Source organism: Pangasianodon hypophthalmus, chromosome 13, assembly GCF_027358585.1.
Source record: "Pangasianodon hypophthalmus isolate fPanHyp1 chromosome 13, fPanHyp1.pri, whole genome shotgun sequence".
In the NCBI taxonomy this organism is placed as follows: domain Eukaryota; kingdom Metazoa; phylum Chordata; class Actinopteri; order Siluriformes; family Pangasiidae; genus Pangasianodon; species Pangasianodon hypophthalmus.
In genome coordinates this window covers 8,227,297-8,245,380 of record NC_069722.1, presented here as the reverse complement: position 1 = coordinate 8,245,380, position 18,084 = coordinate 8,227,297, and the positions used below count along the sequence as shown (strand labels likewise).

Genomic DNA, 18,084 nt, shown 5'->3' with positions numbered 1-18,084 from the left:
TGCCTTGAAAGTAATTCAGAATTCGGTGTGCTGATGATCGGTAGTTGATTAGTGATGTCTTGCGTCTGTCAAAATGGCTGCGCTTTATTATTTTTCCATATTTAAATATTCAGCGGCTTTTTCATCTGTATATTAGATAGTTTATATCTAAATATACTTATAAAAGTATCACTATATTTAAGTGTAGTCTGCTGACGTGTATAAACTTGCTAGAAGGACTGGGACGCTGGAGCTGTTGGTAGGTTTAATGTCACCGATTTTGTTACATATTCGAAAGTAACCAAATAGCGTTTAGCGCCTCAGTAACTGTTGCATGTTTGTAGATAAATGTTGTTATTCACTGTATTAGTTATTAATGTAACACTGCTGAGCTCTTGTTTTAGCTCATAATGCGCGGTTTGCGACACTGTAACTGGTATACTGAATGTGCTAAACAGCTAACAGCTAGCAGTTCCTGTATGAATTCACCTGTATGTGTGATAGAAGCGACGCTGTTCGACAAACAATATGTGTATATATTTTAATTATTTATAAACGTTCGGGAAAACAATGTTATGAAATGTTATATTTGTTATCTGGCGAGCTACGAATGCCAGCAGTTTCTTACATGCCGCTGGCTGTGGCTGTATTTCCTGTAGGCTGTTTGATTAATTACCTAGTTTTATAAAGAAACGGTTAGCAAATATGCTAATATAAAAATGCAAAAATAGCCAGTAATCTAATTTCCAGTTAGGTGAGGCAGCCCGTGAGGACAGCTTCTTTTCCTCCAGGTTTCCTCCGTGAAGTTCATTGAAATATGTTTACGAAATTTTTTAGCTTTTGAAGTTTATTATTGTCCATTTTTCAATATTTTGTTCAACTTCTCTGCTGAGAAAATTCTGCTAATTCTGACCCACTAAAACACTGGTGAACCTTGTAGACCATCTGTGCACCTGCTCATTTATTTTCTAGCTTCCTTATTACTTGAATAAACTGAGCAATAAATGATTGTTTTCCAGTTGTCCACAAAAATAACAATGTTTAATTAGTAATGTAGAGACTGTTTTCTTTCTACCAGGGTTTAACCCCTGGCAAAGATAGTTAGCCCAGTTAGCCCAGTTCATCCTGGGTTTTGGTAGCTGGTCTAACCAAGCTGGATTTTTCACCAGGGTTCTGCAGCTGGCTCAATGATTTTACCTGAGAACCCTATCCTGAGTGGCTGAGATTCCTATAATATATGTCCGTTACCTTGTTTCCTGTTTCCTTTTCTCTACAGCGTGGCTGTCCACCTGCTATATAACCCATTAACTATGCTGGCCGTCCTACAATAGCCGTTGCAAATGAAAATGGATGATATGTCGCTGTCAGGCCTGGATAACACCAAGCTAGAGGTAAACATGTCCTTATCGTTCAGATATTCTCAACTAAACCAGGTAAGTGACCACCACAAACTAAACTTCTGTCTCTGTCTTTTTTTTAGGCCTTGGCTCATGACATATACTCAGACTTGGTGGAAGATGCATGTTTGGGGCTTTGCTTTGAAGTGCACCGAGCTGTCAAGCAAGGCTACTTTTTCCTGGATGAGACGGACCAAGAAAGCATGAAGGATTTTGGTGAGTGGAAAAGTGTCCGTCCTGCACAATAGAGGTGTTCCACCATTTCTAGGCCCTGTGCAGGGCTTTCCAAACTTTTTACAGCCAGGCATCACTTTAACTGTGAATAAATTCCACTGAACCCTTCAAAACATTTATTTTATGAAAATAATCCAACTATCCAAATATTAGACACATTATTAAAATAAGTTAGTCCTATATCTTGAAAAGTTATAAATTTTTATCCAGGCCTTGAGGGCACGTTCCATCTTAGCAGTCAGTTCCATCAAATGTGACACCTTTGCTACCCAGCCATTAATTGTCCACAACTGCATAAACAATAGAATTAGATTTTCATTAATCCATGTTTATATTCATTTTGAGTTTGTATATAGGTAACAGGAATGGAAACACATCATGTGATGGTTAGCATTTTAAATTGATACATTTACATTTATTCAATTGGCAGAGACTTTTATCTAAAGGTGCGAATAGGAGCTAGGAGCAGTTCTATGAAACTTCTGCCATATAAACACACAAACCTTCTAGCCATTAGCACAAAACTTTCCTGATCTTGTACTGCTCAGAAATAATTTACAGTTTCTCCATGTTTGCTGCTGCACTTCAGGCCAGTCCATACATGTTTAATGACAAGTTTTTATTTGAAGACAGATTTCTCTTTTCTGTCCTTCTGTCATGTAGAAATTGTGGACCAGCCAGGGTTGGACATATTCGGACAAGTGTACAACCAGTGGAAGAATAAGGAGTGTGTGTGTCCCAACTGTAGCAGGAGCATAGCAGCCTCGCGATTCGCCCCTCACCTGGAGAAATGTTTGGGAATGGGGCGCAATAGCAGCCGCATCGCCAGCCGCAGGTCAGCTCATTTTACATCCCTTTCCGTTCAGGTCAAATTTTATTTGTCCCAAAAGAGATATTTGGTTTACAGTCAATATCAAGAACAAGTTATGCAGCAGACGCAAGGGTGAATAGAAATCTGTTCTCACTTCAGTATTCAAAATGGAGGCATCAGTTCAGAGATGTTTTAAGGCTGAGCAACACCTTCACACCAGTACTGCTACTGGGAATTAAATTAGTCCAGGGATTTCACATTATGAATATACCATTTCAGATTAATATTATACCAAGTGTTAACTTCTTTTGTTTAAATTTCTTTTTTTTTTTCTTTTTTTTTTTATTCCTGCTACCTTAGGAGACCTAGCCACTGACATATAAAACTGATAATTATATGCTAACAAACAATTTGGTGAAAAATCAAAATGATATCTGTTCAGCTAAGCCGTGTTTGTTGTCTGATGTTTGCATTTTTAGTTTTGCAGAAGATCTGCAATTATATATCTGCAAATATCTGCCTCAAAATTCATTCAGTTCTTCAGTAATGTCACACAGACTAGGTATTGTGCTTCACGCAGTAGGACTTACTGTAATTTATGAAAATAATTTTAAAAAATGTTGACTGCATAAATGAATGCTGTAATGTCACAGAAGCAGCCATCTTGGAGAACCAAATCACTTAATCTCTTAGCGCAGTTTGGTAATATTTTTGCTCTGACTCCACCTCCCTAAGTATCAAGGCAGAATTTCATCAGAAATTTAAATTAAGTATGTTGTTTGCAGATTCAGACACGATTGTGACAGAGTTCCATTATTGCTACATTAGCCTGGGAGCTCCAGTGCAGAATTAAAGAACCAACTATCAGACAACCCTTCTTGACTATATTTTAGGGAAATTGCATAAATTTGATTTTTCACCTAACTATTCCAATAAAATGATAAGCATTAGTGAAAGTAGCAACTGTTTAATTATTCATCGTTGCCCACTCACAGCCCATCTCCATAGTCTTGCTTAGACATAAAATTCAGCACAGTTTGTCTTTAAAGTACAAATTAGTTCTGTTTTGCACTTTGCATGCACCCCGTGTGTCTTTAGGATAGCCAGCAGCAACAACACAAGCAAGTCAGAAAGTGACCAAGAGGACAACGATGACATCAATGACAACGACTGGTCATATGGTTCAGAAAAGAAACGTGAGCTGTCTTGGTCACTTAGTTCAACTATTTCTTCATTGTAAATCTAACCCATTAAAATGACTTGTGCGGGTTTTAATGCACATGTTTGTTTTTGTTCCTTGCAGCCAAGAAGAGAAAGTCAGACAAGGTATTAAAATAATCTGAAATGTTCTATTGATTTTTGCCAGATTTTATAGATTAGCCTCTAATGGGAACTCCATTTTCTGTGAGTTTCATTATTGATAGACGCAAAAATGTACTTTATTGATTTCACATTTTGGACAGTGCTGTTTGTGTGCTTTAGTACAAATTATTCTGGCTTTGTAGCTTTTAACTTTTACATCTGACTCCACAGAATCCAAATTCCCCCAGACGGTCCAAGTCTCTGAAGCATAAAAATGGTGAGTTGAAATATTTCATGGTATGTCCTTTATAAATTATTATACCACAGTGCTGTTCCTGATTCTGATTGGTCAGAAGATGTTGATTAATTTTCTATAACAGCAGCTCTGACACTAGTACCAGCTGTAATTCAAATCACAGGTTTTTATTAATGTGCTCATTGTAATACCTTACTGTTTCTATAGTAACAACTCTTTCACAATGACTTTTATGGTGGACAAAAAATAATAAACAGATGCTGATAATAAAAATTCTAATATTTAACAAAGGAACAACATATAATCGTTGATAAGGAGCTGTTTTCTGTAAGGAGACGTTTATTATTTACGCAAGTCTCCAGTGTCAGCACTTTGTAACCATCAGTAATTTTTCTGCCTTGGGAGAGTCCTCAGGAGTTTACACTTTCCTGTTTTTCAAGAACATGACAAGCTGTGGTTTTTTATAATTATTATTTTATAGCTGATATAACATAAGTGATAACAGGAACTAACTTGTCTCATGGAAGTTTCACAATGCTAAATATACAGAGTGTCATTCTTTAATAAATCGAAAATTACAATTTTTGACAAATTGCTGTTGTATAAGAGGGATTATCATCCACTTCCGGATGTGCTGTTTTATGAAAATTATCAACTTCAATAATGATTATTTTCCTAAAATAGCGCACCCTGTCACGTGTTATTCTTTACTTACAAAAGTAACATTTAACTTGTGTGGATCATAAAACGAAATGGAATGTAAAAAATCTGGCACAAAGACACTGTGATTCAACTTTTTTTTACAAAACTACTTCTGTCTCATTTTCTCCACAGGAGAGCTGAGCAGTAGTGTAAATCCCGACCTTTACAAGGTATTTGATAGATCTTGTTTGTGTTGTTCTTACCTAGTTTTTATTGATGCACTGTGGGTTTGACTCCTGTGATCTTTTCTGCCCTCTTCTCTATAGTACAACTACAGTTCTGGGATCAGCTATGAGACTCTGGGGCCAGAAGAGCTCAGATTTCTCCTGACAACGGTAACCTTTTCCCATCTATCTGTTTGTTCTGTCCATTCAGAAAAAATTGTGCCTAATCAGCCTGTATATTTCTCATCCTAACCTCTTACATATGAAGTGCTTGTGGTTTTGTAATGTGATTAATATGTTAACACAGTAATGATTCTGTAATTACATTCACAAAGTTTCATCAACTTTATTTTCATCGTTCCTGGTGTTATGGAAATATGCCTCACTTCAGGTGCTCTAAAACAAGTGCTGCTTACTGAGAGATGTTATGCAAAGCTTGTTTGAGTTTTCTAAGTTGAATAAAGGCTTTTGCTAACAGCCCTATTGCTAACAGGAGCTTTTCTTTTCTCAGCAATGTGGGGTCGTATCAGAGCACACTAAAAAGATGTGCACGCGGTAAGTGAGACACTCCTCACTTTCATTAAGTAAAAGAGCCATGTGCTGAGATTATACACATACACACACACACACACACACACACACACACACAAAACAAACAAAATGGACAAAAATGCAAAAGAAAGCGCTCTGTCCTAATAGACACATCTGTCCTAAGAAGTCGTAATGATTCATGCGTAATTTATCAGTGATTGGTCAGAGAAAGGGATTTGATGGCTAACCAGTGTAGGTTTCAATAAAATGAGTCAGTAATTCTGATTTTTTAAAAGTCATGTTTTAATAAGTCTAGATGTAATAAGACCACTGAATAGGGGGCAGGAATCTAGAAATGCCTCTTTCCCAGAGATAATCAAACACCAAGCACTTAGTTGACAAGTAAATGAATTTAAGTGTTAAAAAGCAGTTTTGTGTATGAGGAAGGCTTCATAGACTGTATATGTAATCAGTAACATGACCCTTTAACTGTAACATGAATATTATCCATTAGAGTTTGGGATTGGTAAAACCTGATTTATTGACACGTTCAGTTGTTGATGGGGGGAAAAATCAACTCGGTTCCACCATCAAAATGCTTTTGGCAGCTTCACACATATAAATACTTACAGGAAAAACATTAAACACTATGGCTCTAAATGTGTTTTGAGTCTTAAACTCACTTCTGTGCCTTCTGTGAGCTCATATATGTGGAAGAGGGCAGATAGCGCTTTCCTCCTAGTGTGTTGTGCTGCCCTGTGATGCAGCATGAACAGCAGTTGGGACAGTTGCGGAGGTTGGCTTCACGTGTCTCAGAGGAAGCACGTGTTTGCCCCAGCCTTCGAGGTTGGTAGCTGTCATGTGATAGGAGAGAGTTAGCTAGTGGGTGGGAATCAGCAAAAACAAAACCGGGGAGAAAATTGGGGAAAAAGTCTTTAAACCTATAGTCTTTCCTAGCCTCCCTAATGTATATTACATTTGATAGTTTTCATGTTTATAATACTGATAATGATCTTTAAAAAAGCTAGCAAGAAAAACTGGACATTGAAATCCTGGGAAGTTATTTATATATAAGTCCAAAATATTTTTATTTTATAAAGGGTGGGGACCATAGATACATATGAGGTCAGTGTAGTATTGTGTACATTCTGTGCAAACGTGTGCTTTTGTGTATACATGTGTTTACTAAGATCTAGGGTTGTATGTGATTTTGCATGTCATATAATGACATGATCTTTTTCATTTGTGTAAATGGAAATGGTCGTGTCCATGTTGGGACTGATATTATGGAACACAAGTGGCAACTCAATATGAATTTATTTTTTAATACAAAAGTTGCTGAGAGGCCAATTTAATTTGTTCTATTATTCATTTGGCTTATTTTTTTATATTCCAACATTTAACCAAATTGATTTCCATTCTGATTGGAGGATCATTCTTTTTCAATTGGACAGGTCAAGGTTGTTCTAAAGCACTGCCTGTTGTTCATACTGTGGGACTCCTTAGACATCTGCCAGCACCCAAGGCTAGTCCTAACCGCTAATATCTAACCTGAGATCTCCCTGTCGTGTCCTGTTGGTTGCTGGCAAAGTCTGTGTCCCCAGGTAGTGTGTGTGATGCAGTGCATAATGCCACGTTGTGTCCTGGCAGGTCCCAGCGCTGTCCCCAGCACACGGACGAGCAGAGGAGGGCAGTCAGAGTTTTCCTCCTGGGGCCGTCCGCGTGAGTTTCACCCTCCCTCCCTGACTTAATGGCCTTCAGGCTGGAAAAAGTCCCAATTACAATTTGGAAAGCTTCTCACTTCCTCTTGTTATTTTTACCTGCATTCAAACATTTTTTTTTATGTTGAATATAATAAGTATAAATATGTTTAGGTTGGTCACGCGATGCTTTGATTAAGCCTAAACGATTTAAAATGACCTCTGTGCCTCTGTGTCATGAAATTCCCTTAAGAGCAAGTGGAAGTGATGGCCTAGTTTCTGAATTGAAATCAGTCCCTGTCTCACCTCTAGATCCCCTCTGCCTTTGCTCCTCTTCTTCCCATTTTACTTCTCCCACTGATCCCCTTGGTGAGATACAGTATGTCTAGGACTCACATGCATAGCTCAATGTTTTTAGCAGTTACATCCAATTTTCCCCACAGTGTAAGCTGAACTGATCTGTTGCACTGTAATCTGTTTATGTAGCTTGGAATCCGCTTAGCATGAAGGTTGGAGGCCTGCACGAAGAGCTCACATGTAAACATAGACTGTTCGTGCTTCTATCACCAATAGCTGAATATTTGCTCACTCAGTAGTATTTTGCATTTATATAGTATATTTTGCATTTATTGGAAGCTATGCATCACACACTATGTAAAGAATAAAACATGACTGGGAGTGCTGTTAAAGGAAAACTAATCAACAATTATCGGTTTACAATAACAACACATCCCGAAGTGTTTTATTCCTCTTATACCACAGCAGTTCACCAATATATTCATTAAGAAAATTACTTCCTGCTGTTTAAGTGTTAAATAGTTACATTTAAAGTTGTGGAACATCCACAATACAAGTTCCTTTTATCACTTGTGTTATGGCAGCTATAAACAGTCATTCCCTTTCCAGCCTCTCATATTTCTTTCTCTTAAAGTTAACATGATAAACAATAATGGAGCTTGTCATGTTAGCAAGATACCAGAAAGCTCAAACTCTTTCAATGGTAGAAACCTTACTGGCAGTTACACAGTCCTGACACTGGAGACTCCTTCCATGAATATTTATTAAGCATCTCCTTACAGAAAGCTTCACCATATCAATGATTGTGTTTTTCCTTGTTAAATAACGTTTTCTTATTCTGTTTATTTTTAGCCATAGAGTATGTAGCGCATCCATCATACAAGTCACGCTGAATTAGCTGTTACTATACAAGCAATAACATAACAAGCACATGAATGTTTTTGTGTTATTTATGACCAACATGCAATTCAAGATGTAACAGTACACATTAAGCATAACAGTGCAATATTTTTTTTCTTCTGGTCATATAATTTTTGGTCTGTTTATATTTATGGACTTTGAGTCTGTAGTGATCTTGGCTTGTTGATTGACAGGTCAACACTGCCCGACCCCGAGTCAGTGCTGGAAAATGACGGGTATGACACCCCTGATGGACAGCTCATCATGTCCCGCCTCCAGTGGGATGGCTCATCTGACATCTCACCTTCAGACTCCGCTTCCTCCAAAGCCAGTGAGTAATTCATACCCACAGTACACAGTAAAATGAGTATAAGGTTTGAACATTCAAGTATTCAAGGAAAAAACCTACATTTGAATCTTACATATTTCTGTTGGCACACTGAATTTTTTTAGCTAAATGACCTGTCACTTAACATAGGAGAATGAGTCTAAAGAAATCTTGTTTGTAGCATATATTTATTTATTTATTTATTTTTATTTGTCCTGTTGGGCATGTAGTACATTATATAGGTTCTTCAATACCATTATGTAAGACCATATGTAGTGAGCATATACTGTATAGTGTTAAATAAAACAATAAAAAAAACAGATTCCTGCATAAAGATGAGTTGGGGATGGCCAATAGGAAACATAAAATTGTAAAATTTCAGTTTATTATATGAACATAATGTAGTGCTACTGCACTACATTATGGCTCATTAATATTGAAATACATTCAAAAATACAAACTCTCTTTAGTAAAATTGAAATGCAGTTAAAAATCCAATTCACTTAAACAAATCTAATAGCCCTAACACACACACTCTCACACCAACACCATGTATTATGTTAACACCCTGTATACCCACCCCTGTATCCATTACCACCTATCTTCTCATAAATCTTCACTTTCTTTTCTCTTCTCTTTCTCCCAGGTACAAATAACTCAGACTCAAAGAGACCTAAGAAAAAGAAGAAGCCTAGCTCTCTACTCATGAGTAGTGCTGGAGTGTGTGAGAGGGAAAAAGCAGGAGAGCGAGGAGAACGAGAGAGAGGAGGAGGAGGGAGCAGCAGCAGTGTGAGTGGACTGGGTGGCGCAGGCACTAGCAGTAGCAATTCCCAGAGTGCACTTGCCCTGTCAAATCGTAAGAAGAGACCCAGACCTCCACCTCCTCCGGCCCCTAATATTTATGATGACCTGAACTAAAAGAATAACACACACACAAACTCCACCATGATTGTTACACAGACTTCTGGGTTTTTTTTTCTTCGCTATTTTAAAGCAGGATGTGTGTTTGCATATGTATGTCATGTGCAGTTGAATGTTGGGATTTGCGTTTACTCGTGATTGGTATAAATGTGCTATAGCATGTCCAGACTAAAGTGAGGTGATGTGCGTGCTTGGTAAATCCTTTTGAATAATTCTTTTAACGGTTTGGCTTCAAAAACCACACTATAATGCTGCTGCCTCTTAACTGATGATGCTGTTTCAGAACAGTCCTACTGCTTCCTGCTAAATAATGCTCCTTTGATAATCACTGTTGTAGCTTCAGGCCAAATTATGCTCTTTCAATCAACACACTTATTGTCCGCCGCCTCCTGGTAGATATTTTTCAGTATACATTGCACTATTTATTTACAGTGTATAATTGAGTGTGGTAGTGTGCACGTTGTCTTTTTTGGGTCTTGAGAGCACTTATTACACCTGTTTTATTTTACACTGAACTGCTAAAAAAAATAGCATTTATTCTTGAGTAATGTAAGATGCACTTCGTTTGGAGTAAATACAAAAGCCTTATAGCTTTTTAAAGTGGATTTTTTTTTCATCTTTTATTTTTGTAATTTGTGGATTCAGATTTAAAGCGTGTATAAAATGTTTCTGTGGTGGAGGGATAAAAGATTCCACTGTTACTTACTGTACATAGGAAGTTGTGCTGTGTGTATGGATATGTCGTAATTTTTCAATGCTGGCGTTGGTTCTCTCACTCCATGCAGAACATCCTGTGGTATTGTGAATAAAGACTGGCGTGTCTCACCTGGAATGTGTCTTTCATGTCAGATTTCGAGACCCAGTCTCTTTCTGGACAAATAGCACCAACAACCATTAGTGCTCGGAGGCAAAATATAAGGGATTTCTTTAATGTAACTCTGAACATGTCAGTTTAAACTGTTTAAACTATTAAAAAGATGTTATGCACCCTGAAAATCCCAGAAGTTATGAATATTCATGATATGCAAATTAGAAACCTGCCATGTCTTGATAAAACATTATGCACAGAAATTGGCAAAGGTGCTACTGTTGTACAGCAAAATGATGACAACCATCAATAGCAAACGTTTTCTGAGTTTTAATTTTCACCTTTTTATATTATATACAGAATACACTATTTATTTACAGAACTTAGTTATCATTTGTTATCCCTGTATTTTTTTAATAATAACTTGATTCTCATGCGCACAGAGCACAATGTGTATTGCTAAAGAACAAATATTTCCAAGTACAGAAACTAAGATAATGTTTTTTCCCCTCAAAGGTAATACTGTAGAACAAAAATGAAATGTGAGCTGAAACAAAGGACCATTAGCTGGTATGCTATGCACACTCATTAATTAGACAAAATTTAATCCAAAAATAAATATGCTAAATTAACATAACACAAAACTGAGCTCTGTTATTATGAAATTAAGATTATTTGTTAAAGTTTTGGTTACAAATACGACCCTCGGTTTTACTGGTTTGTGCATTGTGTGGTCAGTTGACTGCTGAAGTGATGCATGTAAAGAAACAAATCAGTCATTAACAAAATACTCCAGCACATTCCAACCTAACGTCCATCTATCACATCTTGTATTTACTTGAATCTGTTATAAAGGGCAGTTGTTAAATTCTATCAATAAACTTGTCAATTTACATGTAACATTTTTGTGGAATACTGTCTTGAATTGCAGTAAAAACAATGATAAAACAGCTTTAGTAAGGCTTCTTATTTGATTTCAGATAATATGGCCGCATATTTCTTTTCTCAGGGCAGAGAAACAGGTTGAATTTCTTGTATGCTACAGATATGACAGACAGAGATTAGACTGGAGCTTTTGCTTTCAGACATACTGACAATAAAACTGGCATAGAGGTTAATCCATGAAAAGGCCAGCAAGAGCTGAAACAATAATTGAGGACAAATTAGGCCTCGTGTTGAGATTAAATTACTATAAAGATTACATGAATCTAAAGCATAATTACAGCATCATTACTCTCTACTCACCCACAAGTAAATCCTTAAACACAGACACACACTCACTCACTCACACTTTCCTTCTCTCTCTCACACACACACACAGACACACCAGGCATCTAAATGGCACCAGAAGCCATAAGGCTCCCTGAGTACTTTGTCTGCTACCGTTCCTACTCTTTGTCACTCAGCTGCTGCTGTTTCACTTCATATTCCTTCCATTAAATGCATTTCAACAGACAGAGTGAATATGCCATCTTTTACCCCGATTTCTTTTCACCTCTCTCCCAACACCCCGCCTCCTTTCGTCTTTCTTTCTTCTGTCTGTATCCTCAGCGGCTGTGCATGCCGAAGATGAGGAAGCTGAAGAAGACGGTGACTCCCACCAGAGAGACGGTGGCCGGCGCCGTGAACAGCTGTCGGTAGTTGAAACGGAAATACCAGACCACGGCTAACAGCACTACAAACACCGGGACCACCAGGCTGCCTGTGCTGAACGTGAGAGCAGCCGAGCGCAGGCCCCCGCTGATTCCCGCTCCGGCTTGAGCGCGCAGCTCGTCGTCTGGCTCAGCCTGGGGCAGGGCTGGAGTCTGAGCTTGGCAGATGTGGCAGTGCAGCACGCTGTTGTGGGTGATGTTGAGGGAGAGCATTGTGCGTCGTGGGTCCTGAAGCAGCTGTCCCTGATAGATTAGCTTGATCTGACGCTCACGCCCAGAGAAGTACTTACTGAGGACAGAGATTGATTTGATGTCTTGAAGTAATACATACAAGCTCTGGACACGTGCATAGGACTGAACTGACCCGAAGTTTCCACCCAAAAATTCCCAAAAGTAAAAGTACTGTACACAGGATGCTACAGAAAAGATCACCAGAACACACAGGTTACACTATACTTGCATACACACAATTTTACTCAGAGTATGCCATACAGTACAGTACAGTACAATCCAATTACTGTTTCTCCTGGGGGCACTGTGATTTTTTTTTTTTTTTTTTTTAATTTCAACCCACCATTATTACAACATTTACTGAGTGATTTTATAGTTTTTAGCCAATGGTATTATTGGTCACTTGGATTAAACGGGTTTGAGTTTGACTCAAAAACAAACAATTGTGCACAATTAAATAAAGGCCTAATATCTGAACGTATGAAATCTTGCTGAGGGGGTCCTTAGAATTTATCTCACAGTTAAAGGAGTCCCTCAGAAAAGTTTGAGAATCCCCTGCTCTAGTACCATGTCAGCTGGAACTACGTGAGTCAGATGCACATTAAAGATGACCGAGAATCAGATTTCTGCTAAATCTAATCAGTGACTGGCCAATCACGGCCAACTTCTTCACCTCCATGCATGTTCTTATGCAAACATTTCAACTTTGACAGAAATCCAACTATTGGTGATAAATAAACCAGTGTCAGTGATGCGTTTCTTCTCACCTTTTCAGCTCTCCGACTGTATCCTGAGGCTTCAGCACAGCCAACTCCTCTGTATCATTCAGAAACTTCAGTCGCACCGTGATGCTTGCGCCCTCATCCTCATCATCCTCGGTGCCCTCATTCTCTCCCTCACGCTCTTGGCACATTTTCTTCCTGCCTCCTTGGATATCCAGCAGCTCCTCTCCTCCTTCTCCCTCCTCCTCGTCATCCTCCTGTTTGTCCTCGTCTGTTGTCTCATCGCTCTGCTGCTCACCTGACTCCGAGCTGGATGGAGCAACCGCATAGCCGTCATGGCCTCCTAGGCCAATGAGTGAGGCGTGGGCACCCACGGTGAGGATGGTACCCAGGATGTGATCGCCGCGATCAGCCACATGGGTGGAGAGCCAGGCCAGGACCAGCGCCAGGAGCAGAATGAGCACACCTCCCAGCGCCGTGGCCTCATCGCCCAAGCCATCCAACATGGACAGAGCACACACCGCCATCTCACTGCCTCTCACTGCTGAGAAACACATTTAAAGTTGGCATATTTCAGAGACATTATGTTCAAGATCTGAATATATTCTTGGTAGAATTCTCTAACAGACCATGTGATAGGTTCTGCATGTCAGATTACACAATGGAGATTCTCTAACAACAGACCTGTGATTAAAGAACATTACTATGCTCTGTTTTCGTCATCAATCAGAGTGATTCGAGTTTGTGCAGAAAACAGGCTCACATAAACAGCAACATTCTTCAAACTGGGTTTGAGGTAATAAGGATATTTTTCTGTCCATTAGCGTATTTTGCTTAGGCTTCAACATTGCCACTGCTGTATTTGTAGCGGAGTTTCATGTAATCCGAGTGTCACTGTAGCAGTCACACTCTGAGATTTTACTAAAAAAATTGTAGACACTGCCAGAACACTGGCATCTGCCGACTTTGGTCACAATGGCACTGAATTGGTCACAGCTGAGCACATCATATTATGCGCTGTAAGGCTGCCAATTTCAACTCATGACCAAAGAATTATTTTACAATGTGCAATTAATTTTTTAAAAATGTAACAATGATGGAAATTGTTGCATCCAAATGGCAACCCACCATTATTGTTCATGGCATTTGGCAGGCACCATTATCCAGAGCAACTTCCATTTATCTCATTTTTATTCAGCTGAGCAGTTGAGGGTTAAGGGCCTTGCTCAAGGGCCCAGCAGTGACAGTGCCGGGATTTGAACTCACAACCTTCTGATCAGTAGTTTAACATCTTAACCACTGAGCTCCCACTGATATGCACCACATGGTATGCTGTAGCATTACAATTTCCCTTCACTGGAACTAAGGGGTCCAGCCCAAACCTGTTCCAGCATGACAATGTCTCTGTGCACAAAGCAAGGTCTAGGAAGACATGGCTTGCCAAGGTTGGGGTGGAAAAACTCGAGTAGAGACCTGACCTCAACCCCACTGAACACCTTTTGGGATGAACTGGAACACTGACTGCACTCCAGGCCTCCTCAAACAACATCAGTGCCTCACCTCACTAATGCTCTTGTTCCTTAATGAGCACAAATCCCCACAGCCACACTCCAAAATCTAGTGGAAAGCCTTCTCAGAAGAGTGGAGATTATTATAACCGTAAAGGGGGACTAAATCTGGACTCTTATTGTCCCTGGTGGTCTAGCAGCTAAGGATCCTGCGCTCTCACTGCCACGGCCCGGGTTCGATTCCCGGGCAGGGAACCAACCCAGCCACTGGGAGTGTACTCTCAGAGCCAGTCTTGAGCCTGGATAAAATGGAAGGGTTACGCCAAGGAGGGCATCTGGCATAAAACCTATCCCAAATCAAACATGGAGACCAATGAGCCACTGTGGTGACCCCTAACGGGAGCAGCCGATAGAACAACATTATTATTGACTTACTATGGTTATTAGACTGTTTAAGTGACCAGCCAAATTGAACAAGTCTAATCCAAACATCAATAACTCAAAAACAAGTACAGGTATTTCTCGTGTATTCTGCCAATCACTGTACGCATTTCGCTAAAAAGCCTAATATCCATGTAATTTATTTTACAGTTTAAAGGGTCGCTGACTGCAACCTGAGAGGCTACTCTAATCTGTTGCTGGTTTATGAGAGTATGGGTTAATCCTCTGTGAGTGGTGTGGTTTATGAGAGTATGGGTTAATCTGTTGTGTTTGTGGTGTGGTTTATGAGAGTATGGGTTAATCTGTGAGTGGTGTGGTTTATGAGAGTATGGGTTAATCTGTGAGTGGTGTGGTTTACGAGAGTATGGGTTAATCTGTTCTGCTAGTGGTGTGGTTTATGGGAGTATGGGTTAATCTGTTGTGAGTGGTGTGGTTTATGAAAGTATGGGTTAATCTGTTGTGCTAGTGGTGAGGTTTATGAGAGTATGGGTTAATCTGTTGTGCTAGTGGTGTGGTTTATGAGAGTATGGGTTAATCTGTTCTGCTAGTGGTGTGGTTTATGAGAGTATGGGTTAATCTGTTCTGCTAGTGGTGTGGTTTATGAGAGTATGGGTTAATCTGTTCTGCTAGTGGTGTGGTTTATGAGAGTATGGGTTAATCTGTGAGTGGTGTGGTTTATGAGAGTATGGGTTAATCTGTTCTGCTAGTGGTGTGGTTTATGAGAGTATGGGTTAATCTGTGAGTGGTGTGGTTTATGAGAGTATGGGTTAATCTGTTCTGCTAGTGGTGTGGTTTATGAGAGTATGGGTTAATCTGTTCTGCTAGTGGTGAGGTTTATGAGAGTATGGGTTAATCTGTTGTGTTTGTGGTGTGGTTTATGAGAGTATGGGTTAATCTTCTGTGAGTGGTGTGGTTTATGAGAGTATGGGTTAATCTGTGAGTGGTGTGGTTTATGAGAGTATGGTTTAATCTGTTGTGAGTGGTGTGGTTTATGAGAGTATGGGTTAATCTGTTCTGCTTTCTCAAATGAGTAAGAAGTATGAAACCATCTGCTGTTGCTAGAAGTTGAGGAGCAGTGGCCAGTTTCTCTTAAATGGGATGTTCAAGAGAGAACACTAAGGCATGCCACTGCCGTATTATGAATAGGGCAAACTTACATCTGATGTTTGTTTCTTTCCTTCTCGATCCCAGAATGTGTGGAGCATTACAGTGATCTTATAACATGTTATTTATGAATCTATAACTGGTCTGCACATGAGCCCCGTTTCACTGATGCCAGTTCATGTGTCGTATCCAGAAAAGTGTAATTACTATAATGGTTATTTTGCCATTACTCCGCTGTTAGTGACACAGCTACCTGCCTCAGGCTTACTTTAGGAAATGTTTAGCTACAGGTTTATTATAGCATTAACATTACAGTGAAGCCAGCTTTCCCAGCCTGCTATAGGTTTAAGATTACAGCATTATAACTGCATCAGGCAGCAACTCGTGTTAGAAAAAGAAAGCGTTGGTCAAAATCTCTGAAAAACCTAAGTGTGCTAAACTATTCCATTCTTCCGCCGCTAACTTGTAGCTAATATTAGCTAACTAGCATTGTGGCTAGTTCCCTCAGCCTTGCTAATGTAGGGCAGGAAATAACCTATATAGCAAATATAGCATTAAAATGTACACAAATGTGTGGTGTGAGTTTACAATGCCAGCATGAAACACACACAAACACGTTAGCGCACTTAGCTAAGCTACCTAGCTAACTACTATTGCTAACTAGCTACACTCAGGTAAGGACGACCTTCGGACATTGCTACAGCACTGGACTAATTTTTAAACTGTGTTGCTTCATATAATATACACTCTATTTAACACATTTACATGGGCGTTAGGAAAGGAAATAAAGAAATTTACCGTCATTAAATCATTCTTGAAAGTTTAGTAATGATGCTATTTTAGCTCCAAAGCCGCCACAACACCTCCCGTGTAATAAACAAACACGGACAGCTGACGCTGCGTCACCACTGGGCGTCAGGCGAGGGTTGCCAGATCCCACGACAGAAAGTCCACGAAATGCAAAATGATGGTTGCCAGATAAATCACGTAAAACGTACATAAGTCGCTTAAAAAACAACAACAACAACAACAACAACAATAACAATAACAATAACAATAATAATAATAATAATAATAATAATAATAATAATAATAATAATAATAATACTTTTTTCAGTATTATTATTACATTAATTAGCTGTTAGAGAAAACCGTACATTTTTCCTAGAAAGGGCGGATATATCGAGACTCGAAACCATGATCAGTGAGTCACCAGTTGGATAATGCAAATACTACGGATTCACGTAGAGAGCTAAATAAATGTTTTTTTTTCAGTTTTTTTCTTGTGCACAATGCCGTATGTTCCCAACCCTGGTCCCGGAGTACCCACAGTCCTCAGACTGGTGGTTTAGTGATTAGCATGTTTGCCTCACACTCCTGCGGCTGAGGGTTCAAACCCCACCTGTGCTGTGGGGGCTTCCTCTCAGTCCTCTGGTTTCCTCCCCCAGTCCAAAGATATGTGTTATAGGCTGATTAGCACTTCCAAACTGTGAAGAGGTGTGTGGTTTTGCCCTTAGTTCCCTAGGATAGGCTCCAGGCTTACCCTGTGTAGGATAAGCAGTACAGAGCATGGATGGAGGTGTGTTGGAGCAGGAAAATCTCTAGTATGTGCAGGACAAGGGGAACTCAATGACCAGGGCTAGGAACCTGTGGTGTAAGACTTGCACAGTTTAGTTTAATGTGGCTATGGGATACTAAAAATCTGTCAGAAAATTGCAGTGCTTGCACACGACTTAATTATGCTTTTTATGCCAATGAAATTTCACCCATGTGCTCAACTATAGAAACCATGGGCATGATTTAATTTAAATAACTATTGTTCAATCTCAGTTCCGAAGAGATCAATATTTAAACACACACACACATTCAAAATATACAGTATGTGTAACAGTCCTCCTGCAATGATACTGTGGGTGGCAGTTGCAGTAGTCTACACCTCACATGTCCATGCTAACACTTTTATTAAAAATGTCTATCCATAGGAGCAGAAATTTATGAACTATCTGCACGTATATCAAGCCATGTATGGTTTTTTAAACTCACAATAGCAATTACACAACCTTGATTTAGTAACTGAGCAGTAGGTCTATTTAATA

General features: G+C 39.3%; 2 protein-coding genes across 5 annotated transcripts; one reads left to right on the top strand and one right to left on the bottom strand.

Moving 5' to 3' along the window:
- The first annotated feature begins 64 nt into the window (after positions 1–64).
- On the top strand, positions 65–10,347 carry atxn7l3a (ataxin 7 like 3a). 3 transcript variants are annotated; one of them, XM_026916461.3, is made up of 13 exons: positions 67–238; positions 1,256–1,370; positions 1,460–1,592; positions 2,274–2,445; positions 3,520–3,617; positions 3,725–3,747; positions 3,955–4,000; positions 4,814–4,851; positions 4,948–5,016; positions 5,357–5,400; positions 7,027–7,098; positions 8,468–8,604; positions 9,248–10,347. In XM_026916461.3, exons 2-13 carry the CDS (start codon positions 1,320–1,322, stop codon positions 9,517–9,519), a joined length of 1,155 nt encoding a protein of 384 aa, XP_026772262.2. In that variant the 5' UTR covers positions 67–238; positions 1,256–1,319; the 3' UTR covers positions 9,520–10,347. The 3 variants fall into 3 exon arrangements, with proteins under 3 accessions (XP_026772263.2, XP_026772262.2, XP_034165992.2); XM_034310101.2 differs by lacking the exon at positions 67–238 and adding an exon at positions 266–511; XM_026916462.3 differs by lacking the exon at positions 7,027–7,098 and having other exon boundaries at positions 65–238.
- A 298-nt stretch (positions 10,348–10,645) lies between these two features.
- tmub2 (transmembrane and ubiquitin-like domain containing 2) lies at positions 10,646–16,937 on the bottom strand. 2 transcript variants are annotated; one of them, XM_026916463.3, is made up of 3 exons: positions 16,787–16,937; positions 12,981–13,479; positions 10,646–12,271 (listed from the first exon to the last, which is right to left on the bottom strand). In XM_026916463.3, exons 2-3 carry the CDS (start codon positions 13,460–13,462, stop codon positions 11,878–11,880), a joined length of 876 nt encoding a protein of 291 aa, XP_026772264.1. In that variant the 5' UTR covers positions 13,463–13,479; positions 16,787–16,937; the 3' UTR covers positions 10,646–11,877. The 2 variants fall into 2 exon arrangements, with proteins under 2 accessions (XP_026772264.1, XP_026772265.1); XM_026916464.3 differs by having other exon boundaries at positions 12,981–13,476; positions 16,787–16,914.
- Between the last annotated feature and the right edge of the window lie 1,147 nt (positions 16,938–18,084).

Excerpts from the sequence above, each read along its gene's own strand:
- tmub2 (XM_026916463.3), bottom strand. The coding sequence starts at position 13,462 with ATGGCGGTGTGTGCTCTGTCCATGTTGGATGGCTTGGGCGATGAGGCC. Across the intron at positions 12,272-12,980 it reads ACAGTCGGAGAGCTGAAAAG|TAAGTACTTCTCTGGGCGTG; the intron begins GTGAGAAGAAAC and ends CTCTGTCCTCAG.
- atxn7l3a (XM_026916461.3), top strand. The coding sequence starts at position 1,320 with ATGAAAATGGATGATATGTCGCTGTCAGGCCTGGATAACACCAAGCTA. Across the intron at positions 4,852-4,947 it reads TAAATCCCGACCTTTACAAG|TACAACTACAGTTCTGGGAT; the intron begins GTATTTGATAGA and ends TCTTCTCTATAG. Across the intron at positions 8,605-9,247 it reads CTCCGCTTCCTCCAAAGCCA|GTACAAATAACTCAGACTCA; the intron begins GTGAGTAATTCA and ends TCTTTCTCCCAG.